We start from the raw sequence: 27230 nt of genomic DNA on the forward strand, positions 1-27230 counted from the left end.
AATTTTAATCTCTTCACTCCCCTTGAATTTCAGTAACTTGTACAAAACTTGCCATATGAAAACACTTACTATTTTCTCATAATTAAAAGTTATGAATAATTTCATGAAACCTACAGTGTATCCCTTCACTCGCTTACATATAGAATAACAATAACCCAGGCAATACAAAAACACAAATTTCAAATAATGTAATGTAAAGTTTCAAAGGTAAAGAAAATCTTCAAATATCCCAGATTTCCAGTATTAAGAAACACCAGATCATTTGTCCTCAGTAACATAGTTGATAGTGAAAACGGGTTAAACAGTTTCGTTTAACCCCACGTCGTGACAACACCAGCTAATGTGCACGGCTAGTAACCTCTCCCTCCCTCTCTTCTCTTGCCCCCTCCCTCCTTTGTCTCCTGTGGTCCGTGTCCCTTACCCTATTTTTAGCTGGCTGGTGGAGGAATACTATATTTTTAGTAACGGTATCAATAGTCTACAGCACACTCTGACCTCAGGGCATGAGCTGGAGAGAGAGGGAGATAGTTAGAGGAAGAGAAAGCGAGATGGAGCCAAGTTAGAATCAGAGGACAGAGAAGAGAGAAGAGGCAGAACCGAAGAGGAGGGATGATATCATGTCACAGCGAGAGTAAATGATGGACTGCACACACAACTACAACCAGCGAGTACTGGAGGTTTAGTTACACTAAGGCGGATGATGGAGAGGTTGAAGAAAAGAGGGTTGCATGAGCAGTTTTAAACCAGAGTCAATATCAGACGTTAAAAAAATAATAATAATATGAATGTTTTGGATAGTTTTTAGATTTAAATGAAACTGTCCTTTCTCCAAAAGTTAAATGTTTAACGGTAAACATACACTTTAAGATGAGTTTAAATTTCTCCAGCTAATAATGGACCACACTTAGCTTAGCTTTATTATTCCCTACATGCCTCCCAACCAATAACGGCCTGAACACCATTAGGAGAAAATGTAATCTACAAGAGTAAAGCAGATCATAATATTGATGTAGAGGCAGGGACAAGACAAGACGAGATGTGTGCATCAACAGTCAATATCGGACGCTAACGACAATAAAGTCCGACACCGTGATTTATAGGAGATGACATAAAACAGTGTAGTAACACATTTACAGTGAGGAACTGACGGAGAAGAGAAGAGGGAGATCAAGGGCAGATAGAAAGGAGGTGAGGGCGGTGGAGAGGGAGATGGGAAGATGATGAGATTTTAATGTGAAGGTCAACTTGTTATAACTCAGATCTCCACTGGGATATTAGTCCCATCATGATGCTGGAGGGCCTGGAGGAGGAAGGAGGAGTGAGGAGGAGGAGGAGGAGAGGGAGGAGGAGGGGGAAGTGGGCAGGGGAGGTGGGGGCAGGAGGAGGTGGAGAAGAAGGAGGAAGCTGGGGCCGCTGGAGGAGAGGAGGGAGTGAAAGTGAGATGCCTGAGAGGTGGTTTTGCTGGTTCGACAACTACGGCACCACCGCAAACAGAGGGGTCAGCATCTTCTCCCTGTGTGAGCGTGTGCGCGCATGTGTGTGTCGGAGTGTGCGGACATGCTGGAGATTGCACTTTTGAGTACGTGTGAAAGTGAGGGAGAGGGAGTGAGCGTGACAGGGAGGCGCGTGGAGAAGAAAAAGTGAGAGGCTGTGCGTGTGTGTTTCTCAGCAGCTTCACACAATATCACACAAGGAGACACTTTGCTGTTCGTGTTTCAGGATCTGTTTTAGTTTATTTTGATGTTCATTTCGCAGCACATAAAAACAAATAAAGTCAACTAAACTAACAGAGACATACGTTACCTATTGTCTACTGTATTATCTATGGTTGATCATCATCTATCGTATCTGTCGCATTGAAGGATTGTGAGCTGTGACATTTGACTTCATCTCAAGCTGAGCTAACCTTTTGCAGTTGGCCGTAATTAAAGGGGCTGATAAATTAAAGCTGATCTCACTCATCTGGGTAACAAACAGGTAGCGTGACAAAGGAGCTAAAGAAATAAACATATTTCTGGGTGAATGACCAGCTGGCTTGTGAGATAAGAGAGCACTAAGACGGAAAAAAAACTGAACATTAAGTTTGCCGCCACCTACCCTGCTCAGAGAGTCTTTAATGACAGCCCTGCTATTATTTTTCCATGTATTGACCAGTCCCAGTTGAGAGCTTTGCTTTTAATTACTCCCAATCAATGCTGAGTACGTCATTACGCAGCAAAATGCTTCATGGTACACACGACTAAATTTATATGAATGAAGTGCCTGCACAGTTAAAATAAAAATGATATGTGCTATAGAGTGGTTGACTAAAACTGTAGCAGTAATGTGAGGATTTCCTTCCAGTGACAATAGAGTCAAACATTGTGAGCGTGAGCTGTGTGGGCAGCACTGCAGTCAGTGTCACATGTTGTTCAAGCATCTTAATGGACCTTCTAAAGTCAGCGCTGTGACATTCAACTGAGAGGTCAAGCCAGGCCAGAGATGTCTGGTTGAGCGCTTTCACAGGAGAGCTTTCTTTCAAAAAAAAAAAAAAAAAAAAAAAAAACGAAAATGAAAATGGGTTCCTGCTCATTTTTCTTCTTAGTCAAAGTGTAATTTAGCTAGAATACATAGCAAATACCCACAGACAAATAGGGTGAGATAAATATTTGGAAAGACACATTTTAGTGCTGTTGAAATACCTTTAAAGAAACCCTTTTAAAGGCAAAATAATAAAAACATGTACTATAGGGTCAGTGCAGCTGTCAGTTAAACCAAACCCATACTTGAAAAATACAACTGGGCACAACAAAGGATAAGTTTAAACGATTTAAAAAGTTAACCAGGCATATTTTTCTCAGATCATCTAGTTCTAAAAAAAATACACATGCAAAGAGATTAATTTATAAGGTTCATACTAACAGTACTCTTATGACAAGTTAAGAGATGTCTTATAAAAAAAACTCTAAGATGGCAATCCATAATACTGGCTCTGTTTGGAGTGCTAATACACATTCTGTGACTAGTGAGTTAATAGACATACCTCAAAGAGTGCATGATTATCAAGGTGTCTTGGCATTTTCATGTAAACGTCAGAATTTGGCTATGAGAAGTGTAATACTTACTGCTAGTTCTCATGTTCAAATTCTCTGCTATAAAACTACTATTGAAAAGATAACAGGGTAAACGGAGAAAAGTTGTCGGAGGAAGTCTGGGAGCCATTTTCAAACAGCGGTGAGAGGCGAGGGGGCAAAGTCTGGGTTGAGGAAGGAGAAGCCCTCGAAGTCCTCCTGGTTGATGGCTGCTAGTACGTCCGGGTCGGAGGGGGTGAGCACTGACGGAGCCGCCGTGAAGAACTTGTCAAAGTTCTCACCTTTCTTCCCACCCTGATGAAGAAGAAGGCGGCAGGTATTAAGGGTGAATTGATATTTGAGTGTTACATCCACATTAAGATCTTTCCCACTGACCAAAAACACAACATCATAAGCGGTGAAACTATAAGAAGAATTCATCCGCGTATCCCTTTTTCTCACCCACACCCTCGTTTCCTCTTTCTATGAAGCCACACCTACTGTAGGAGTGAAGATGTTCGCATCTCTCTTCCGGCTCCATAGCAGCACATGACAGCCGTTCTGATGAATTATATGAATCTCATTTGGCTAATGGGCCTGGCCTCTAACCCCTGAGCATATTCAGCTCACTCAAGGCACACCTTTCCATTGGCCAGCAGGCCAGCAAACTGGCGAGAGGCAAGCTAATGATGACATATATTTGCATATGGGAGGAGTGGGCGTGAACCCGGGGTCAGAAGGTCCGCGCTGTTACGACTTTACTGTCGGTTCCTGAGCGCTCAAGACCCAACTCTAGGAAATCAGCACAGATGATGAAAGCGAGGAAATAGATGGTGGTGGGGGAGCCAGTGCTGTTTGAGCGTAGAGTAGAAGAGGGAATGAAATGGCCAACGCAGTGTAGATGGCGGCGGGGAAAAATGCAGGGAACCGAGGGACAGTGGGGGAGTCAGAGAACGGAGGCAGATGAAAGAAAGTGACAGCTCCACTTCCCTAAAAGTGTCCCTGGAGAAAGAAAGACAGAAAGATAGAAAGACAGAAAGAAAGAAAGAAAGAAAGAAAGAAAGAAAGAAAGAAAGAAAGTCCATCTTTTCACTGACAGTTCTAGGTTTGAAGGGCGGCGGGATCTCCAGTCTCTCCAGACGGTCCCAGTCTATCCACCGAAAGAACGGATGCTCCCTGATCTCCCTCTCTGCTTCCTCTCCTCCACCCAGGCGCTTGGCCGGATGCTTGGTCAGGAGCTGGGGTAAGGACGACGAAGAAAAAGTGTGTCAACAGGCAAGAAACTGTTGACAGACTACTTCAGCCCCAGTTTAATGTGTATGATACAAATGTATTGTTCAAGTGTAATAAAACGTACTGTTATTTTAGTTTATATCTTTAATGTTCTTTCAATTTAAAGGACAGGTTTAGCTTTTGGGGAAATTCACTTATTTTTCTTTCTTGCAGAGAAATGTTGTCTTTGAGCTTATTACAAAGCCACAGCAAGTAACGTCTCAGCTTAGCTTAGCTTAGCATAGCTTAGCTTAGCTTAGCGTTAAGACTGGAAACAGGTGGGAACAGCTCCTCAGCATCTGTCTTCTCGAACAAAAACAGAATACCAGCTCAATGAACATAAAAATAATCCCTGACTTCTACTATCACATCACTGCAGTGACAAAGAAATATTATATGACCTGCCAAAAGATAACAAGTCTTTATTTTAAACTGTTTCATTCTTATATTGATACAAGAATAAAATATATGAAATAGCAGGATTTTCACATACGGTGGAGGATTTTAGAGCCGAGCCAGCTGTTTCCCCTGATCCTACCGTATACCCTCAATTAAGTTAAGGTCACTGGCAACATATTCAACAAACAGATGAAAGGTGGACTGAATAATGTCACACTCGTTCCAGAACTATTCCTTTGGTGGGTGGATAATGATTTTTAAATGTGTTTTTGCAAATGCAAATGTTGCAGTTTTATTTCATTTTCTGATTCGATCGTGTGCTCAGAGTTATGTGGGGAGAAAAAAAAAAAACAGAAACGGACTCACTCCCTTGCAGATGGCGACAGCTTCACGAGAAAGACTTTTCGGGTACGTGACACTCTGCTCCATGATGGACTGAAACAGCTCCTCCTCGTCAATACCATCAAATGGTGGCTTGAAGGGGGGAAAAAAGCGAGAGAAGTTGAAAAACAGTTTAACAACAGAACTGTGGGCAAATTGATAGCAAATGTAATGAAATTAAAGTTCCTTTGAAAACCCTTTGAAGTGATTACAAAGGACAAGCACTCGAGGCTTAAGTGCCTGTGCACAGAGGTCTATTGTTAGGATTAAGCTGAGTGTTACCTGTCCTGCCAGCATTTCATACAGCAGCACTCCATAAGACCACCAGTCCACTGCTTTATCATACGGCTGATACGCCACAATCTAAAGAGGGTGGAGAGAAATTGAGAGGAGATAAAGGAGAAAAAATGGCAGGGCAGAGATAAGGAAATGAAAGGAGGACAGGGAATATGAGGGAAAGCGGAGTTATAGCAGTCGGCTGCTTGGATGACACGCGGCTATCAGAGACGGCAGGGCTGGAAGCAGAGGGAGAGACAGAGGAGAGCGTGGCATTAGGGAGGGTAAACGTATGAATGAGCTCAGAAATAATTAACACAGGACTCTGTGTCTGTGCATTTGTGTGTTTGTTTGTTTCCCCGGTGTGTTCGTGTGCGCGTGCGTGGAACTGGTGGTGTTGTGTAGTGGGGGCACGAGGGAACAATTCCCAGCCCCTGGGGAAATATACTGTATCTCTTCCAAAATGGCAGATGCTGGAGAATCAATGGATGTTTACATAAGAGTGTCAATACCCAGGGGTTCCATGGCAGTGTTTACATATTAAAGATGTGCACAACAATCACTTCTTCACTTTCTCTCTCCCCTGAATCTTTCCAGATGAGCTCCTTGACGCGTCGTCTGAAATAAACGGTTTATGATCGCTTCAGTCAGAGAGGCACACGCACATATTTCAAACTGTTCAAGGGGTAAATGTTACACGGGCAGACAGATTATGCATATCAGAAGGGTGTAGAGCAAAAAAACCTTTTTCATTACGGCTGATGATATTAATTTCAATGTCAAAACCAACCAAGGGCGAGCGTTCTTTATTACTAAAATCCTTCTTTTTCTTAATATTCCTCAAGTGCAGCTTGGCACTAAAACACTGCCAGGGGAAACAGAACGGGAATTATATACTAAAGCGGCTGTAACTTCAATTTGAGAACTTGAGATTGCTGAGGCCCTATATGAAGTTCATTTTGTGGCTATTGTCCCTTATCATAAATAATGGAAGCATATATGTAGTGCACTGCAAAGCCATTTCTTTTAATAAAGCCCGGAGTAAGAGGACAGGAAAGCTGGTATCACTACTGCCCTTCAAGGTCTCTGAAGGGCAGTAGTGATTTCCATGTAACAATCTCATAGCACAGACACACACCACGGCTAATTGAATCATGTAAAGCTAATTATTCAAAAATGCTGACAAGGTCAGGGAGGACGGAGGAGACGGGAGGAGTCACAGCGAAGCGACTCGCTGTCTCACAGCTCTGCAAAACAGGTCGAGCGAACGAAGAGGGGAAACAGAGGATCTGAGGAACAAATAAGGGAGCTTTCAAGAAGGACCGTGGACCACGGACTGAGGGCGGAGGTCGGCGTACCTCCGGGGCGATGTAGTCAGGGGTGCCGCAGAAGGTACGCGTGGTGTCGCCCTCGAACATGCCCTCCCTGCACATCCCAAAGTCAGCTATCTTTATGTGGCCCTCGCTGTCAAGCAGAACATTATCCAGCTTCAGATCCCTGAGAAAGAAGGAGACAGATCACACGCGTATGAGTCACTGCGATAGATAACATCTTTACAACAGTCATTACCTATAAAAGATATGATAAATCTGTGTCGTGTCTGTGTTGTGCCAGTGACAGTGACAGGGCCAAACCAGGCTCTCTGCCTCACCTGTAGATGATGCCTTTGCTGTGGAGGAAGAAGAGGCCCACCGCTATCTCTGCTCCGTAAAACCTGGAGGGAAGGCGAGGAAGGACACTCACTACTGGCTGCTTTATCTTTCAGAGAACTGGCGAAGGCTTTCAGCTAATTCAAAAAAAAAAAAAAAGATGATGACAAGAGGAGAGAGGCGAGAGAATGGTGTTTGAGGGGGTGATGAAAGGGAGAGCAACCAAAGAGTTGAAAGCCAAGAAAACGAAGAAAGAAAGATGGAAATGAGTAGCAGCGTGGTTTCAGATCATTGATCAAAGATTATTGATTAGATGAAGAGCCATGGGGAGGGAAGAGCAGATGGAAAGATGAGATTGGTGGGAGGAGGAAAGCCAGTGGAAAGAGAAGGGGCCTGGTACTGGAGTCGTCACCAGGCATGATGAACCGGGCTAAGAGATAAGTGTGTGTGCAAAGAGGCGGAGAATAAAGGAAAAGAGCCAGCATGGACGAGGGACGTGATTAAATGTGAATGAAAGGAGCTTTTTGACTACATACGCTGCATGAGCCTCTTTGAACTTCCCAACTATCTGAATGTGGAACATCAGGTCTCCTCCGTTGACATATTCCATCACGTAATACAGTCGGTCCTGCAGAATCAGAGCACACGCATGTGAAAATCTTCTCGTGCCAGTCAGCCCTTGTCCAAATTAAAAAGCAATCTGTTAAAAGCCTCGTTAGGACCTCGTTCCAGAAAGCCAGCTAATCATTTCACCAAAACAACTCCTCTGGGGGCGACTACGCAGCCAAAATGTCAAGAGCGTTTATGAACAATTTAATGAAAGTTACGAGGTCCATTAGGAAGCCCGCGTACCCTCTACACACAGACCTACACACCTCAGTCTGGAAGGCGCAGTAGAGCGACGTGAGGAAGTGAGGGCGGGAAGGGAGCGCCAGAACCCTCCTCTCCACCAGAGCGCTCTCTGTGTCCTCGTCCTGGAAGAGGACGTCTTTCTTCAGCACCTTCACCGCGAACAGACGCTCGCTGCCTCGCTCCTCTGCGAGCAGCACCTACGCCAAAAGAGAGAGAGAGAGAGGGGGGCGAAAGATGGTGAGGCAACAAGGACACGTACACGAAGAATTTTGAAGGAGCTACCGAATACCTCTAAACTGCAGGGGTTCATAAATAAACTATGTTTTTCAATAGCCAACGCTACACCCAAGTGAAGAAAGCACACAAAGTTTTAAAATTTCAAATTCTCTTTTTCACACTTTCTCTCAAAGTTAACACAACCTGTACAACCGACCTGGAGCAGTTGTTTTTTTGTTTTTTTTTTCCTTTCACTTCTTCAACACAAAATCCATCGAGGCTCAACGGTGTTAAAAATTCTTGAACGCACCTCTCACTCAGGCTCACTCCAAATAGATGTACCGCACGTACTGTACTGTAATGCTCTGTTTTTAGGTCATTGTGTTATGAGTGACAAGGTGCTCCAGTTAAGATAAACTGGTTCCACTGTTCTCATAAACCAGCTTTTGAGGCACGTTTACAGTATTCCGAGTAATTTGCGAAATAAAGTCTCAGGGTAAAACTTCATCGAGTCACGCACAGAAAGTTCCATTAAAATGTGTAAAATCCCTTATTGGTGAAATAACTGACGTTTAGTTAAAGTTAATGTCTTAAATGACTGAAAAAAATAAATGAACTAAGCAGCTCTCGTGTTTTTTTTTTTTTTACCCGACATTAAAAACACATTAAGCAGCATTTGTCGCACTCCTATGAAATTGCCTGCTAGTGGCTTGCCCCGAGTGCCACTGATGCTATAATTTTCCACGATGCGAGCCACACGGCCCAGGTTCCTGTGAGAAAGATGTGATCAAGAGCACTGGAAAATGCTGACAACAACAGCGTTTTAAATTGTCTCAAGGGCCCCCTGGCTGCGGTGTAATGGTCACCGGCTAGTGGAGATTAAGGATCTCATTTTACTTTCAAATAGTGGTGAACGGCACAGAAAATTACAGTTTCATTTTTTTTTTACAAATCAATGAGACTGCACAGAGGTGTTCTTGAATAAAGCAGAGTGTACATTTACTGTGTGTGTGTCTGTGTTTCTCTGTGATTGTTTCTCCTGCTCTGTCTTGTGGTTTCAAAGTAACTCACATAGGAAGGGACATGCCAGCCTTTAGTACATTACAAATCTCAGTAACATGTACCTTTTCCTGTTTATGTTCTTGTTATCCCATTTCCTCTTGGTCATTTTGCCACTTTCCGCTGCACAATAATCCATCTTCCTTCCTCTGTCTCTTTCTCACTTTCCCTCACCCAGCAGCCCCGGGGTCTGTCTCTCCTTCTTTCTTGGGTCGTTTTTTTTTTCTTTTTTTTTCCTCCCTTGCATCTTACGTAAGTCGAGTCTATTTCTCCTGTCCTCTGTGGACTCTCCTCTGACAGTTATGAAACAGCACAGGGGGATTTCAAAGGAGAAAGGACTCAAAACTCTGCTCTCTTCATTATGCCTCATCTACTGGGGAATTAAAGAGGAAATTGAGAATAGAGGCTCCCTTGAAATGAACACGTCCAGAAGGGCTGCCTGTGTGGCACGCAGGAAGCCTGACAGCCTGAGCCTCGCGCCTGCTGACAACACAAAAGAAGCTAAGGGTTAAATGAATCATTTGGCGGTAGACGGACAGACGAGGAGCTTGTTCTGCTTTGCTGTGCCCAGGAGCAGCGGCATGAAATGCCACTTAAAGGTCAAAGACCGTCGATAGAAGAAATTATTTAAAGCCAGGAATAATCTTTGTTGTTTTCAGCATGAATGGCCTCTTTGATATCACTTACAGCTGTTCTATCAGAGGTGCTGATTGTGTGTACAAAAGGTGACATTTCATCTCAGGGGCTGCTGTATTTACCTTGCCAAAGCTGCCTTTTCCCAGCACCATGAGGAAGTTGAAGTCATGGATGTTCACTTTGGCTTTGCTGGGGCCTGAGGTGTGAATAGGTGGACAGGACTGGATGGGCAACGGGGACAGCGCCACAGGGAACGGTTCAGAAAGCGGGGCGGGCATCACTGGAGGCAAAGTGGGTGTTGTAGCATCTGGCTGAGGCTCCTGGAGGAACAGAGCCAGGTGGTTCGAGAGGTGAGAGAGGCGTACGAGCATGCACGTGAGAAAAAAACAAACACAAAACCCTTCTTGCCCCTGGTTCTGAATTATAATCAGGCAGAACAATTCTGCACTCTGGTGGATGAAGAGTGTAACAGAGTAAACGGGGCACTCGGTATAATTTATTATCTAATTATTCAAGAACAACACCAGCATAAATCTTCCAAGTTTTTTCTCAAACTGAATTGTAGGCAGGAGGCCAGTTCAAGACCCTGACCCAGTGTGAGCAATGGCAGCTGTTGTTTATTAGATGTAAGTAATTATAAGCTGATAAAGGCGATGCCAAGGTCTAAGGATAAATGGTCATTAGCATGGTGAAAAAATAAAAGGTTGCCCCGGTCTCTGGTGAACACAGGCATAAATATCCTCTCATTTTGTTTTTGTTACTCATGAAGGCCACCCGATGTCTCCATGCGCATCATAAAGCAGACCCGCTCCTACCTGCAGGTCTGGGTCCGGCACAGGGATGTTGTAGTACTCTCCCTCGTCTTGGGCCAGCAGTTTGAACCAGCCGCTGATGGGACGCCTGAAGATCTCGCTCACACCAAACGACAGCGCTCCCATGAAATCGTTTCTAGACGTCCGGTCCCAGTCCCACACCTCCACGGACAGACGCCTGTCCCACTGGTGGCCGCGTACTGAGCTGGAGGGTTGGACACGAAAAGCCACATTCAGTGGTGACCGTTTGCCCAGTACGTAAGACACACAACAATATACAGCAGGAAAATTATTTGTTTTATCAAAAAACGCAAATGCAAAGCTAGGAAAACGTTAACACAATCGATAAATGACTGAGTAATACCAATTTGTGACACTTTTCATTTTACTTACAGCAAAGTCTGTGCTACCTCTGTAAAACTCCACCTTTGATTAAAGTTTATCAGGACTCACAAAGTGAAACTTTCATTCCAGACTGGATTGAGTGTTGAGCGGATGGTCTTAGTCTTCTGTTTGCTGTGGCTCTTCGGGTCCGGAATCAGTTTCAGTTTAACATACGGGTCTGACAGACCGTTCGGATCCATGGGCATCAGGTTACGAGCCTCCCGCACTGGAGAGAAAGCAGAATTACAGAAACAACGCAGAGAGGATTTGTTCATCATCTGTGCAATCTTGCTATTAGGAAACACTTTTATTTTTTTTATCATCCAGCAGCTCCTCTCACCTGTAACATAGACGTCCTCCTTTTCTCCTCTGATGGTCAGGTGGATTCTTCCGCGCTTCTCTGTGTGATCCTGGCCGCACAGGCTGGGGACGCTGGTCTCACACCGCCGATGGACGTTCATATCACAACCTCGTCGTGCAGAGTTACAGAAATGAAGTAAGAACCAGCCCGTGCATGGATGCCGGGAACAGAAATTTGAAAACTTTTCAACATGCAAATGAGGAATAATCAGGTAATTATGCACAGATTTAGATAGATTTCCTTTTTCTTAAATTATTATTAAAGGCTATGAATATCACATGAACAAACCCCCTTATGAAAACTCACAGCATATAGATAGGCATGCAACTGTGCTCCTGAAGTGGAAATATCAGTATTAGAGACAAAAAGCTTTTTAACGTATGTACTGCAAAACATACAGATTTATTAGAAAACACTTAAATATTGTAAATAGTAGACCTCGCCATTATACCTCCCCAGTTGATTACTTACAGTCTAACAATTACTTTTAAATTTAATATTAAGTGCAGATATCATCAAACTAAATGATTTTCTTCCCACTAGTCCAAAGGAAGATATGTTGTGGAGACAGAGTAAAGGCAGAATCATTTTTATCTGCACCAGCTTTCCTTCTTAATGTTTCATGTGAACGGGCTGTAGTCCCTGCAGCATAATAACTACACAGGCATAGAGATTTATCACTCTACTGTACTGCACTGTAAGGCGTTCTGTGGTGAAACTCACAGGAACATTTCATGCCCTGGTGTATGAGGCCGTACAGCAGCGAGCCGCAGTGGTCGCAGAATGTCGGACTGGAGTACGTGTGGACCTTAAATGTGTGTCGACTCTTCAGGTCCTGGAATAAAACAAAAAAACACAAGCAGCGCTGAAAACTCTCTCACACACAGACTGAGAATATGCACATTTACACACACACACACAAGTACGTGCAGAGTATGATTAGTGGAGAGGTGATGCGATAGTATTCATGGACAAACCAATTAGGTTTCTCCACAGGGAGAGGACATGCAGTGCATCTAGGCAAGGCTGCATGTGTGCGAGTGTGTGTATACTGTGCAGGGAGGGATGAATAATTTTTGTCTCTCTTCAGCTCATGAGACCACCCCACCACCGCACTTCATACGCCACCTTCTCCCAAACTGTTTTCCCTCCCTCGTCGCTCTGAGTCGCTATTTAAAAACACTGTCATCCTGGTTTCTCTCTCGGTGTGTGTGCGTGTGGGTGTCTTCCATTGACTATCTCACCCTCTTTCACACACACACACACACACAGTCACACAGTTATTCACACATTTTCCCCTTGACCTCAATTCTGAGGCAGTTTATTTGGCTGGCAGAGAAAGAAACACGAGCACAAGACGAATCTATCTGAAATCCTAAAACTGTCACAAAGAGAAAGACTGAGCAGTCTGTTGCTCTCTCCCCACTCTAATTCTCACTCTTATCAGTGCCTCAACACCCTCCACCTGTGCCCCCCACCCCCCACCCCTCCCCAACACACACACACACACTCACTCACTCTATCTCCAACTCCCTGCATCTCCGACGCCTGTGCGATGACATGACATGAATGCAGACGTCACAGACGGGACGAGGCTGAGCGCTGCGAGGGATGTATGGACTGACAGATGAGTCACATGGCGGCGGTAACAAGCGGATCTCTATACATGATAATGACGGTGTAAATCTCGACAAAAACGGAAAGAGGAGAGCGTAGAAGCAAAAGCGCTGTGACGGATACACTGACACATCTGCTCACATCGGGTCTGGGGGCCGTCACAGATCCAGGACAAGTGAAGGTCACAAACTCATGACATCTTTTGTGGACTACAAAACTGCAAACTAGTGAGAGAGAGAGAGAAAAAAAGTGGAAATGGTCTCACAACTGAATCTGTTTTCAGAGAAATATATCAGAGAGGATTAAACAGTGACAAAAAAAAGCAATAAGTTTGGTTTATCTCTACCTTGACATTGGAATCCCTGCTTGCCGATGCCCCTGAGTGAGAAAGGAATATGGATTAAGACAAAAAAAAGAGAAGATTCTCTAGTTCTAGTTGGTTCACTTCTGAGGCAGAGATTGTTTTCTTGGATTATACCACGTTGCACAAACCCAACCGACAGATCTAAGTTGAGAACAAACCCTGTGTCACCAAAAGACAAACACAGACCACATCAACCTGATAAACAAAGTCATTACGTGTGAAGTCTGAGTGTCTTCCTGAGCCACATTGCTGACCAGGTCAAGTGTGCACAACACAAACACAATTATTGTTTCCAGAACTGCACTGTTGGCAAGTTTTCAGTGTCTCCTTAGAGCTTTAATTGAATAATTAAAGCCATTGATTGACTAAAGAGTCCACTCAGCAGCTTGCCTGCTGTGAATCAAGTTTTGATTAGAAGGTTTAGAAAAGGCAGCGCTCCTCTACAGTCGTACTGGAGAGGACCGGGGGTTCACAGGAAACGGACCATAATCACTGATCTACAATCAGTTCACCATCTGCCTGAGTGATAATTAAAGATGCGGTTGCAGAGGGTAATCTGATCCTTGGTCAGCATTCAGAAGAAGTCTCAATCTGCAGCACTGAGGGTATGGGGCCAGTTCTGCCTTTTGACCAGCAGAGAGCATTAGACAACCAGATACGGACCGGAGAGCGTTCACGGTGATACATGCCAGTCAGATACCACAAGAAACTCAGTGCAGAGAATAACTACATTTTAAATGTAATGATGGATTGAATAAACTCCCAAATGCATGTAATTAAATAAAAAGTTGCTGCAAAAAAAAAAATAAAAAAATCAGACGAACCCACCCTGTACTTTGGTTTAACAAGCGCATTTTTCACAGAAGACGTTTTGACGTGTAACAACAGCCAACCCGGGGGTAAATAATAAAATGAATTATAGCTGAATTTCATTTAGCTGCTTCACTTTCAGATTCCTGGTATTATAGATGCTGGCTCACTGGCATGGCTTACTGAGACACTTAACCAGAAGAGCTCTTAATGTTAATGTTATTAGTAATGGATTTGCTTTTCCAGCTATGCCAAATCAGAATTAGAAACCATTGAATCTGTGGTTAATAGTGCATCATCTTAGTCAGTGATTTTATAGTATTACACCAGTGTTTTTAAGTAATTATGTTGATAAGCTTGAACTGTGACGCTTGCTTTATTCTAATCTGATAATTTAAGTCCGTTATTAACTAAAGGACCCAGACAAGGTAAAAGACTACCCCTTGACTTAATAAACAAGATATTTGCATTTATAAATTAAAAAAAGCGATTGTTTTAGTCTTTAATTAATCTACAAATCTCCCAAGGGCCTTTGACACCAAGGTTGAGAGTTGCTGCTCTGACATCTTGTGTGAAGGAAGAGAGTTTTCACCCTGAACTAAGTGCTGCTACCACAGGAAGACAGCAGCCAGTTGGAGAAATGTCCTCAAAGATACCCAGAGGCTGCTGGCACATTCAGCGTCCTGCCTCCGCCGCACACCCCCACCATATGTCCAAACACATACACACTCACAATCACACAGCCGCTCACACATAATGACTCACTGTCATGGCTGCACTGGACGGCCCACAGAATGCTGTCTGTCCATGCAGAAGACACATCTTTTTTTTCTTTTTTTTTTGAATGAATATCAGTGTGTCTGCATGTCACATGTCCACAATGAATCTTTAGGCACTGGCATCTTACCTGACAATTTCAACTTTTTGAAAGTTTTAAAAGTAATGTTGCTATTTTCATTCAGTTCACCTACGAAAACTTTGCAGATTAAGATTTAGAGACAATCACTGTCCTCCAGTAAAAAACACATGTCTGAATGACAGTTTCTCATGAACAACAATAATAGCCCTACTTTTAGCTTTGCGTATTTTCTACACATTTCAATTTAAAGAGTTCATAAAGAGGAAGTGAGTTTTCAACTAAATATTATGTCCACGTGTTGATACCATCTGGACAACATCTGCTTGGCTTTTAACACTAAACACAAATAAACTGTATTATCGTGAAAAAGATTACATTTTAGAATTATCTTTTGGTGCTTAGTTGAGTTTATGTGTTAAAAATACTAATTCTCTGTCTGGGAAACCAGTTGTGCAACGTACACTGCCTGGTCAAAAAAAAAAAAGAAAAGTTGTCACCAAAGAAAAAGGTCACACACTTTCGTTGGAGCGCCTTTAGCTTTGATCATAACACACATTCACTGTGGCATTGTTTCAACACAAAGCTTCTGCTATGTCAAAGGAATTATTTCCATCCAGTGTAGCATTATTTTTTCACCAAGATCTTGTATTGATGTTGGGAGAGTCTGACCACTGATCATAGTCTTCACCAGAACATCCCAAAGGTTCTCAATGAGGTTAAGGTCTGGACTCTGTGGAGGACAATCCATGTGTGAAAATGTTGTCTCATGCTCCCTGAACCACTATTTCACAGTAACCTGGTCATTCAGTATATTCAGGTAGTCAGCTGACCTGATTCTTTGGGTATAATGTTGCTGAACCTGGACCTGAGCAATTGCATCAACCACAGATCAAAGCACTGCCCCCACAGGCTGGTACAGTAGATACTAGACATGATGGGGGCATCACTTCATCTGCCTCTCTTCTTACCCTGATGCCCCATCACTCAGGAACAGGACTCATCAGACCACATGACCTTCTTCCATTGATCCAGAGTCCAATATTTATGCTCCCTGGCAAACTGAAGCCTTTTTATACTGGTTAGCCTCACTGATTAATGTTGTTCTTCAGGCAAGTCAGTCCTAATCCCTTGAGTTTCCTTCACATTGTACATGCAGAAATGCTCTTACTTTCACTATTAAACATGGCCCTAAGTTCTACTGTTGTTTTTCTTTGATTTGATTTCACCAAACATTTAAGTGATTGCCGATCACCATCAATCAGGATTTCTTTCCAACCACATTTCTTCCTGGAAGACGATGGTTTCCCACCATCCTGCCAGTTTCTAATAATGCACTGGACAGTTCCTGACTCAATTTTAGTTTCTTCAGTCTCCTCAGATGTTTTCTCTGCTTGATGCATGCCAATGATTTGACCCTTCTCAAACAGACCAACATCTTTTCCACACCCACGGAGGCGTCTTTCAACATGGCTGTTTAAGAAATGAGAAGCCATTCACTGCATCAGCTGGGGTTAAATGACTTGTTTCCAGCTGAAAGATAATCACCCATGCAGTAATTATCCAACAGGAGGCTCGTACCCATTTGCTTAGTTAAATCCAGGTGGCGACTTTTTGTTTTTGGCCAGGCAGTGCATTTTGTCACCCTGGAGCAGTTTAGTCTGAAAATAAGCTTTGTGACGTCTCAGGAGTATCACAGTCAGATTCAGACCTACAAATACTAGGCATATGTTTCTAGTAGAAGACTACAGAGGAAATCAAAACTCAGGATTCCTCAGCCTTTGCTGCACCAGTTTTGACCAGTATATTTTAAACCTCTTCCTTATTAGGCCCCCACATTTTTAAAAGGGACACACTCATTTCAGTTTTTCATTTAAGATCTGGATATTTACTCCACTGCTACTGCATGTGTCTGTCTGCACATGTTTCTACGACCATGTGTGCAAAGTTTTACACTGGAGTATAGTTCACGTATACTGTGTTTATATGCATGTGTGTCTGCTTGCGTGGGGACATGTGAAGTTCCTAAAGTAACTCTGGATCATGTGGGCAGCAGTGAGGAGGTGAGGTTATGTGATCAGGTCAGGTCAGTGTGGGCAGTTTCTCCAGCTGGCAGCTGGGATGGGTGAAAGAGAGAAAAGTGCAGAGAAAGCCAGCGCTAGATGGAGCGGTGGGACGCCTGAGGAGGTAGCATATGAACTGCTGGGGTGGTTTCCGTGTAAATGTGCAGCTGTGTGTGAATTTGCGTGTGTGCGTGTTACCATATAAAGTCGGTGCAGTGGCTGCAGAAGGTGGGCTGTTTGAAGAAGCGGGCGGTGAACTGATGGTCTTTCACCTCGACGATCCTCTTGTGTTTCAGCGCCCCCTTCCTCTGAAACACCGGCACCCTGGGTGGGGGGGAGAGCGGCGAGGGCAGAGGGGAAGCACCGGGAGAGGTCGCAGATGTAGGGGAGGCCAGTGTCAATGGCGAGAGGGAGGGGGAAGGGGAAACTGGGGTAGACATGACGCCTGGAGGAAACGACAAAAAGACGAGAAGAGGGAGAGGGGGAACGGATGACGGACGTCAGTAAGGAGGGTTTAGAGATATACAGGCGAAAGACCTTGAATATAGAAGAGGGCAGAGAGGAGGAAGCAAGGACGAGGAGGAGGAGCGGGAGGAGGGATGAAAAGTGTAATGGGTCATGTTAGCGACAGGAGTTGTATTAATGGCACACGAGATGTAGGGTAGGGAGGAGTGCAGGAGTGACGCGATGAAGAGAAAGCTCGAGAACGGATGAATGGACCGGAAGTGGAGATGGAGATTGAGATGGAGGGAGCGCAGGGAATACGACAGGTAAAGAGTGAAACGGGAAATGGGGGTAAAATTAAGGAGACAGGGAGGTTAATTTATGTACAGAGACAGAATTGTCCTGCGAGACTCAGAGACTCCAAACAATTAGTGCAACTCATTGTGCGTCCCAAATACTGTCTACCTACATCTCCCTCCCTCTTTACCCCTTATATCTCCATCTCCCTCGCAGCTATGACTACCCCCCACCCCCTGGTCATTATGTCAACTGTACCTCCTGTTGCCATGTCAACAACCCCCCCACCACCACCACCAGCTGCTCCAATATTAGAGCCTGTATCCTCTCTCAACCTTCTGCCTGTCCTTAATAGCAATTAGTCCCATTTAGGAAGAAAAGTTTGGACTAGAATAATGTGTGCACATCTTTGGGGAATGAGAAGCGCTGGAAAAAGTGCAAAACTGCAAATATTACCGGGAGAGGTAGGGATGTAAGCGTTGCATGCTACTAAATGATAAATGAAACACCAACAGAGATTTAATGAATAAATAAATAAGCCCACAGCAAAACCCCGTGGCAGAAAAAAAAAAGAGAATGTGATGAAATGATGATGTCTCAGCAAAGAGGCAGGAATAAATCAATCAAACGAGTGAAAGCAGAGAACGGTAGGAAAAACCAGCACAGTTCTCAGAAATTAGCAAAATAATGACAAGAATAAAAGTATGTTCAAAGAATGGACATAGGCTCACACAAGAAAGATAATAAAGACTAAATACCTGAATCTGTGGTAATGTTAGAGGAAAGTCTCAACCGAAAGACCGCTTCCTTCTCTTCCTCTCCTCCTCTTTTCGGCTGGCCTGCTTCAAATGAAGGGCTAAGGTGACACACCTGTAGCTGGTCACCTCAAAAAAGAGAACAAAGGGAGGGAAAAAAAACAGAAAAGCCAAGAGAAGAAGTACAAAGACGAAAAAAAGCTCAGAACTAGAAAACGGGCGAGCAACAAGCAGCTTGAGAGACCGGAGCTTTCTAGGAACCAAAGATAGAGGAGTGAAGTGGTATATATCCGTTAACCCACAGGCAGGGTGAGGAGGAGGACGAGATAAAGAGGTGGTGGTATTCTCTTTCCAAGATTGATTCTGTTTTACTAGGAAGAGGACGAGAGATGAAGAGAGAAAGAGAGAGAGAGAGGGAGGAAGGAAGAAAAAATAAAGGAAGAGGAAGAGAGAGAGGAGAAGGATTGAGGGGAATAGGCAGCGATTCATTTTGAAATCTGGGTTACTTCTCTCAGGAGAGGGTGAGGGAGGCAGAGGAAAGAGGACGGATGAGACAGAAGCTGCCATTTTGCCACCACCGATACAGTATGGACAAGCGAGTGCCAACTGTCTCTCACTGTCTTTTGTGCCAGAGGGAGAGTGAGGAACGAGAGAGGAAAATAAGGGTGAGCATTCAGCATTCAGAGATGGAGAGCCGGGAAATGCTAGTTAGCTGAAAGTGCAGATAAGCTGGAGTCTGCAGTCCGTCCGAGAGACCGTAGGATCAACAGGCCTGTAGAATAAGCAGCCTTGTTAATTCTGCAACAGTACAGCTACAGGATGTTAACAGCGTTTCAGTTCTCTGAGATCAGGGTAAGTGGTGACACGATAACACTGCTCCACTCTGCACTGAAACCAGGTCAGCAAAGCCTGATGGGAAGAGTAGTTTCCATCATGAGAGAGGGGCTGTTCGTCTATTGATCAACCACATACTGTCAAGGGCAGGCGCGCACACACACACACACACACACACACACACCTTTATGAGGACATTCACTGACATCATGCGTTCCCTAGCCCCTTACCCTAAAACTAAACATCGCGACAAACTGCCTGAACCTTGACCTCATAGTAACCTTTACCCTAAAAAGGCTCAAACCACAAACAGCTTAATAAAGCGAGGACTGGGACACAAATGTCCTCACATCAGCGTGGGAGCACGCGCGCACACACAGACACACACACACAGGAGGCCGCTGTGTTAACCCGGACAAACCGGTCTCAATATAGGCAGACAGATAAATTTGCTGTTGTTTTTTGATCAGTCCAAAGTCAATTAACTTATAAACTATCTGCTGGAAAACACCAAGTCATTTGATTTAAATGCTGCAAAGCATTTAAGATATATTTTATCAAGACAAAATGTATCTATTTCCTTTTAGTCTTGATTAAATAATCATCACTATCATTCAAGTTAAAGAAGACAAAATGAGCATTTTTGAGATTTAAGATACCAACACCTCAGCAACAGCAGCAGCATTAGTTCCTGAACAAGATCAGTCCCTTTGCTCTTCTGTTGCCAATAAGGGCAAACACCTGTTGCAAACCTATATGTGGAATAACATTCATTCTTTCATGCTAAGTGCAAATCAAATCCTAAAAGAATAGTGAGACATGTTGGGAGATACTGCGTGCTTAATAGTTATTTTTTTTGGCCAATAGCTGAGTCCTGCGGCTGTTTATCTTGCCCTAGCAAAAGACTGGAAACGGCCTCTTTATACCATGATAAAAAACACCAACCTGCTTCTCCAAAGTTCACAAAACAACTGTTTAGATCTTGTTTGCAAGCAGAGTGTAAAGAGGATTTGCTTTTCTTTTGGAGTTTTTCTTTTTTTTTTTTTTTCCACAGGATTTTTCTTACACCGGTCGAGTTGCCAGGTAACCACCGTAGACTTGGACTACTATAACATGTTAATTAGCGAGCTGGTGGTAGGTGGATGTATTTTTAGAGAGTCGGCCTAGCCCTCTGTTTCCAGTGTTTATGCTAAGATGCGATAACCAGCTGCAAGATGCAATTTCTCATTTAGGATTTAAACATGAGAACGGCGTTAATATTTACATCTGACTCTCAGCAAGAGAGTCCAGGATGCTCCTTTAAAACATTAATGCCTCTGGCGTTTTCGCCATCAAATGTGAACGAGTCTCCGCAAATTGGCAGTGTAAACAAACGTTTGTCCTCACAGTGTCAGCAATACTCCAGCCGACACACACACAATTAATCACAGTCCGCGTGTGCATGGGCTCTGTTGATGATCCTGGGAGAAGGGAGCAGCAGGCGGGAGCAGAGAGGCAGGTAGGCAGGGGACAGAGGGGTGGATTGGAGTGGGACGGAGAGACTGAGAGAGGGAGCGGGGGGTTGAAGGTCTAATTAATGGAAATGTAGGTTATTAGTCTCCTGATGAGGACACTGCCAGAGAATTAATTAACAATTATAATTAGCAAGATTGTTAGAGAGCAAAATGGTGTCAGGCAGCAAGATAAGAGTGAGCTAGTGTGCATAAGTGTGTGTTTGTGGTTGTCATCATTGTGTGTCTTTATTTAAAAAAAAAAAAAAAAAAAAAAAAGGAGAGAAAAAAGCTGTGTGAACATGCCCTATCTGACAGTGATATATGCCGTTTCAACATTAGTCATGCAGAACCAGCAGCTGATTGGAAATGATAGGGGGCTTCCCTTCGCACAAACCGCCACCAGAATTGTCTCTATACTGTAGAACTGCCTTTACTGTCATTTTCTGGCCCATAAGACTCACACTCCTCATCAGCCTTATCTCGGATGACTCATGTTCTTGTTCTCTTGTCACAAATAAATGAGGAATATGTCCTTGTATAGCAAGAGTGAGCGAGAGAGAGAGAGAGACAAAAATATGAGCTGTAAACCACGCACTCTTCAGTAATCAGTGAAAAACAAAACACATAAATGGCTCACAATGCTTCCTTCTCCACGCAGCATGATGAGTAAGCACTTGTCCCTCTAAAGTGCCAGTATCAGTGCGCTTCTGCATGCCTATTGAAGCATGCTTTACAGTGTTTGATCCCCAGCTATAAAAAAAAATGAGCCGGTGTGAAGCCAGACAATAACACGTGAAGGTTGTAAACCAATAAGACGTACACACATGGCAGCGTGGAAAACATACAGATTGTAGCCAGCATGATTAAGAGCAGAGGGAAAAGGCCATAAAGCCCACGGAGACCTGAGGACAAAAGGAAATATATAGATGACATTTGACAACAGAAAAATGGAAGGAAGGAGGATATCAGTGAAGAACACACCACTGAACCCCCCTCCCCCTCCACCAACTCTCTTTTTCTCTCTCTCAGTCTACAGATGGCTATCTCATTATTTCTGACCATGGCTTAATGAAACAGAAAATTCTGATTCGCTAGAATCTTGAGGGGGAGGTGGCGTGAGGGGGAGTAGCACTTTACCAATTACATGCATCCATTATTGTCTAACGAGAGCTCACTTGCACCAAGCACTGACTTCAAACCTGGCTGGATGGCTGACTGGTTTTCTCCTCCAATGAAATTAAGGTAAATTGTCTTGCCTAACTGTTGTTTGCGAAATCGGGGGAAAAGTGGTGTCAGAGGTAATCATATCTCCATGTTAAATTTGTCTCTCCAGAACCAAATTGGCTCTGTTTGCCAGTATTGGTTTTCTGTTGGGTAGAGCTTCTATTAGCTTTTTTAATGAAGCGTGGTCCACTGCGTTTTTGGAAGAGAGCAACAAACCTCCACGCCAGTCAGATGAGACGTTTGGCAGGCGACTAGTGTCTGTCAACATGGCCTACAAACTCTCAGTAGCAGAAGCAAATAAGCTTGCATATTTATTTTACTGCTGACCTGCCTCTCATTGCGACAACAAATAGTGCTGAAATGGGAAGCCATGTGGGCAAAAAGAAACCTTTGTGCAAATCTAACCAGGTGAAGTCACAGACCGTGGTTTGCAGATTATTTAATAAAAGCATGTGACAGAACATTCTTTTGTTAAAATCTTTCTTTTCTTTCTTTCTGCTTTGTAATGTTTCAATTTTAGTAAACACAACACTGATGTTTGGCAGATGCTGTGTCCACTGTGTAACAGTTGAGTTTCAGGCCTTGACTGTAATGAATTTAGGACCATGGCCAAGCCAGCAGGTCATCTACTAACATGAGCAAAACGGGCACGTGAGCCAAAAAACGTATTACTATTCACAGTATGTGCAAAATACTAACAGGAACTCAAAGCCTCAGCTGTCGGCTGCAAAAACCTTTCTTACTGCTGCAGGGAGGAAGAGGAGGCTGTGAACAAAATATGCTCAAGGGGAAGGATGAAAGCAGGGAGGGCAGGAGATTCAGGGTAAGGGGAGCCATTGGATAATTAGGCGAGGGGAGAACAAGGTAAAGTCTGAGGATATCTTAATCTTTATCCCAGTTTTCGAGGATGAAATCCCTTTAGGCAGGTGGCATTACACGCACATGCAGACACACACGCACAGAGAGGCAAACGAGGATGTATTATGAATAATTATTGTGTCCTAGATGTGGTGGTAATGCTGCTTCAGATATGCTGGCCGCACAAAACAGCAAACTCCTGTTCCTGTTGATGCTGCCTCTCTATTTCTTTTAACGACTGTTAACATACAAAGCTTCTTTCCATTCTGACAATCAGGCCGTGCACAAAATATTAGAATAGAACTGAAGAGATGATAATATTAATTTAAATTACTCAAGAACTATTTAAGATTATTCATTTAAATTTTCAGAAAACACCAAACATTCCCTGGTCAACGCTACTGAAAAAACATTTTCGCTGTTTCATTCAGATGGAATATTTACAGTTACGTCCATATATTTTTGGACACTGCCACAAGTTTTGTTATTTTAGCTGTGTACCAAAACATGTTCAAGATACAGTTACATCATCAACATGAGCTTAAAGTGTAGACTCTCAGCTGTAATTTGATGGTATTCACATCCAAATTGGGGGAGGAATTAAAACTCTTTAATATGTAGTCGCCTCTTTATCAAGGGACCAAAAGTAATTGGACAGCTAACTCAAAAGCGATTTCATGGGCTGCATGGGCCATTCCCTTGTTAATCCCATCGTAATTTAAGCAGGTTAAAGGTCTGGAGTTGATTCCAGATGTGGCATTTGCATTTGGATGCTGTTGCTATGAGCCCACAAAATGCGGTCAAAGGAGATCTCACTGAAACCACAACAGACCATCCTTAGGTTGAACAAAAAGAAGAAATTGTAAATGTTAGTGGCCAAATCATCAGATCTTGGGAACTCAAAAAGGCCTGGATGTCCACCGAAAACAACTGTAGTTGATGATCACAGGATCATTTCCACTAAGAAAAAAACCCTCACAACATTAACCCAAATGAAGAGCACTCTCCAGGAAGTAGGTATATCAGTATCTAAGTCTATAATAAACAGAAGACTTTATGACAGTAAATACAAGTGCAGACCATTCATCAACCTCAAAAAAAGGCCAGATTACACTTTGTCAAAAAAAAAAAAAAAAAAAGTAGCCAGCCCAGTTCTAGGACTGCATTCGTTGGACAGAAACTAAGATCAGTCTGTACCAGAATGATGGGAAGAAGAAAGTATGCAGAAGAATTGGGACGGCTGATGATCCAAAGCACACCACATCTTCTGTAAAACATGGTGGACACAGTGTGATGGCACAGGCATGCAGGGCTTCCAATGGGACTGGGTCACCAGTGTTTATTGATGATGTGACAGAAGACAGAAGCAGCCAAATAAATTCTAAAGCATATAGGGATATACTTTCTGCTCAAATGTAGCAACGTTTATTGGACAGTGTTTCACAGTACAGATGGACAATGACCCACAACATATTGTAAAAACAAACCAGGAGTTTTTTTAAGGCAAAGAAGTGGAATATTCTGCATTGGCTGAGTCAATCACCAGATTTCAAGCCAATCCAGCATGCATTTCATTTTGCTTAGGCAGAGGCAGAGAGCCACAAACAAGCAACAACTAAAGACAGTTGTAGTAAAGGCCTGGCAAAGCATTGCAAAGGAGGAAACAGAGCTTTTGTGATGTCCATGGGTTCCAGACTTCAGGCAGCCATTGCCTGCAAAGGATTTGTGGTAATGTTAATTTGTCCAATTACGTTTGAGCTCTTGAAAGCAGGAGACTTTTTTTAACCCCTCGAATTAAACCTGAAAGTCTACTCTTCCATTGCATCTCAGTTGTTTCATTTCAAATCCAGTGTGGTTGCATGCAGAGTCCAAATGATGAAGATTGTGTCACTGTACAAATATCCCTGGGCATAAATGTATGTTAGTTGAGCTGAGGAGACGCTGTTAAAACCTCACCTTAGCACTGGGAAATTGAGATGGGATTATATTGTGTGTGTGTGTGTGCGTGTGTGTGTGTGTATACACTAAAAATATTTTCTGCCTGTTATTATAATATAAAAATATATGATGGCATATTTCCTGTTCTCCCCTGGGTATCACTGGAGATGTGGTTTGGACCCTTTTACGCCACGAGAACAACAACAGAGAAAATATGGAGCTTGCGTTTCTGGTTAATCCAAATCAGCAGACAAATTTGCATTAAAAATGGTATTTGTATATTTACGTAAACACCCTCTGCGCTCATTACCATTACAACAAACCAAATACCACACTGGGGGTGGTTTTAAAAAACCAGGCGTGCAAACATGCAGCAGACACACAGAAACGGAAACAAAGGACACACATCTGCATGCATATTATCTCTTTCTCTCTTTCTCTCTCTTTAACGCACACAAACAAACAGTGTGGTATCAGCTGTGGGTCACTTAGCTCATTTGTCCCTGGTTGTGGCCCAGTGCGGCTCATGCAAAAATGGAAGCAAGAGATTGGCTGCGTAGCTGGCGGTGGGTGTGGGGGACAAGATGAAAGGATGCTTGGAAGTTCAACTTCAGAGATCAAGCTGATGAGTTGTAAAGCCCTGCGGCGCTGCACACATGATAAAGCGATACAGATCACTGTTCCTGCATGTACTGTATGTAATGGAGTGTGTAGGTATACACAGATAGATGGAGATTACATGAAATAATTATATAGAGGTAGACATGGATATTCCTGCTGCCACGCTGTTCATTTATCATGTGGGACAGCCACCAAAATACCAGTGAAATAAACAATAAAGAAATTATGGACAAAAGGCAGCAGAAAGAAAAATAGACAGAATGACTTAAAGGAAGTGATAACCAGCAATAAGTTAAGGCAATATATGAAGAAAACAGCACGGTGAGCTGGTGAAGGAAAAATCTAAAGAAAAATATGAAGGGAACCCACTGTACTGCTGGAAGAACACTGACAAAGACGGAGGGTGGAGAGATGTAGGAGCATCAAGCCACTGCACTGCATAGCAAGAGTCAACACTACTGCCGCTAGAGAGAGGCAGAATGAGAGAGACAACGACGGAAAGAGAGCGAGCAAGTGTTAAGCCCTGCATCGCAGACATGCGTTACAAATCCCCAGGGAGCCGGCGGTAGATCAGTACAGGATCAATCTGCTGCACCTCAGCAGGGACGTGGCGCACACCTTCCATTCCCACACACCGCTCAGTAATGTGTGTGTCACCATACTGAGAGTGCGTTTTCCAGTGCCCGCGCATGTGTGTGACCGTGGAGTTCGAACTGAAGTGACTTAGGATTGGGAGGCGCTGTAGCAGGGAGGAAAAGTGTGGATGGAGAGAAAAGCAAGCAGGTGGGCAAAAGACTGCTGTATTGTGCTCGGCTATTCATCAACAGACCTACCCAGACGATACATGTTTCAGAACTTGAAGATAAAAGCATCCACTAGATGAAATGTATCCCTAATAAAATAAAAACGTATTCCTGTATTTAATATCCATATCCATAAAAATGGTAAATGAAAACTCCACTGTTGCTGGCATCTAACTGCACCAATCTCTCAGATAAACGATGGGACACAATGTGAGCGATAGAAATCCCACACGGGGGATGGAGGATCAGTTTATCTTCTCCACTGTCCCATCATAGTCATTAGAGTAAAAAGCATAACACTGACCTCAGATCAGTGTTTGGGGACACCATGAGCCAACTGCCTGTAACTCAATCTTATTAGAGCGTTAAGTCATTACTGCATGTACACACAGAGGCCTCACAATGCAATTAGCCATTAGCCCATCACTCTGACAAAGCATGGCTAATTAGAAGATTGCAGTCGCACAGGGAGCAGAACAAAACATATTTAAGGACCCCTCAACACTCTTGCAGAATATCATGTGTCAGGTACTGTAGATGTTTTCATACTTGGCTGAACTGTGCTTGTGAACACATTTTAAACTTTGAGAAACAAATAAGAGACTTTTTTTTTCCCCAGAAAAAAAAAAAACAGGATGGCGGAAGACATATTTATATATGTCCCTGTGTTTTTCAACCTAGATTTTGTCTATTCCCGATATAATGAATTCTGCCCATGAGGTTTAAAAAACCAATAACAACACAACAACAAAAACCACAGGGCTATCAGTGCAAATATCATTCTACACAGCTCTATGGATGAGTTCCCAGAAAGCTGCATCAGGGGTCAGGTCTGTTTAAAATTCTGTTCTGATCAGCAAAAACAAATCTGTGTGTTGTAGAGGAAATGGAGCTGGTCAGGTGGAT

The 27230-nt window shown here is 43.4% G+C and overlaps 1 protein-coding gene across 1 annotated transcript; it reads right to left on the bottom strand.

Moving 5' to 3' along the window:
- Positions 1-1707: 1707 nt before the first annotated feature.
- prkcg (protein kinase C, gamma) lies at positions 1708-27133 on the bottom strand. The gene is made up of 17 exons (XM_047598107.1): positions 18557-27133; positions 17256-17502; positions 13311-13342; positions 13106-13188; positions 12071-12182; positions 11327-11455; positions 11056-11212; positions 10606-10807; positions 9913-10110; positions 7903-8076; positions 7564-7655; positions 7030-7092; positions 6737-6875; positions 5385-5465; positions 5088-5195; positions 4148-4288; positions 1708-3365 (listed from the first exon to the last, which is right to left on the bottom strand). Exons 2-17 carry the CDS (start codon positions 17495-17497, stop codon positions 3204-3206), a joined length of 2115 nt encoding a protein of 704 aa, XP_047454063.1. The 5' UTR covers positions 17498-17502; positions 18557-27133; the 3' UTR covers positions 1708-3203.
- Positions 27134-27230: the final 97 nt, after the last annotated feature.

This window comes from Mugil cephalus, chromosome 11, assembly GCF_022458985.1.
Source record: "Mugil cephalus isolate CIBA_MC_2020 chromosome 11, CIBA_Mcephalus_1.1, whole genome shotgun sequence".
Taxonomy (NCBI): Eukaryota; Metazoa; Chordata; class Actinopteri; order Mugiliformes; family Mugilidae; genus Mugil; species Mugil cephalus.

Coding starts and splice junctions, on each gene's coding strand:
- prkcg (XM_047598107.1), bottom strand. CDS start 17,497: ATGTCTACCCCAGTTTCCCCTTCCCCCTCCCTCTCGCCATTGACACTG. Junction 13,189..13,310: donor GCAGGGATTCCAATGTCAAG/GTAGAGATAAAC, acceptor CTCTCTCACTAG/TTTGCAGTTTTGTAGTCCAC. Junction 8,077..9,912: donor GAAAAGGCAGCTTTGGCAAG/GTAAATACAGCA, acceptor CTTTTGGCGTAG/GTGCTGCTCGCAGAGGAGCG.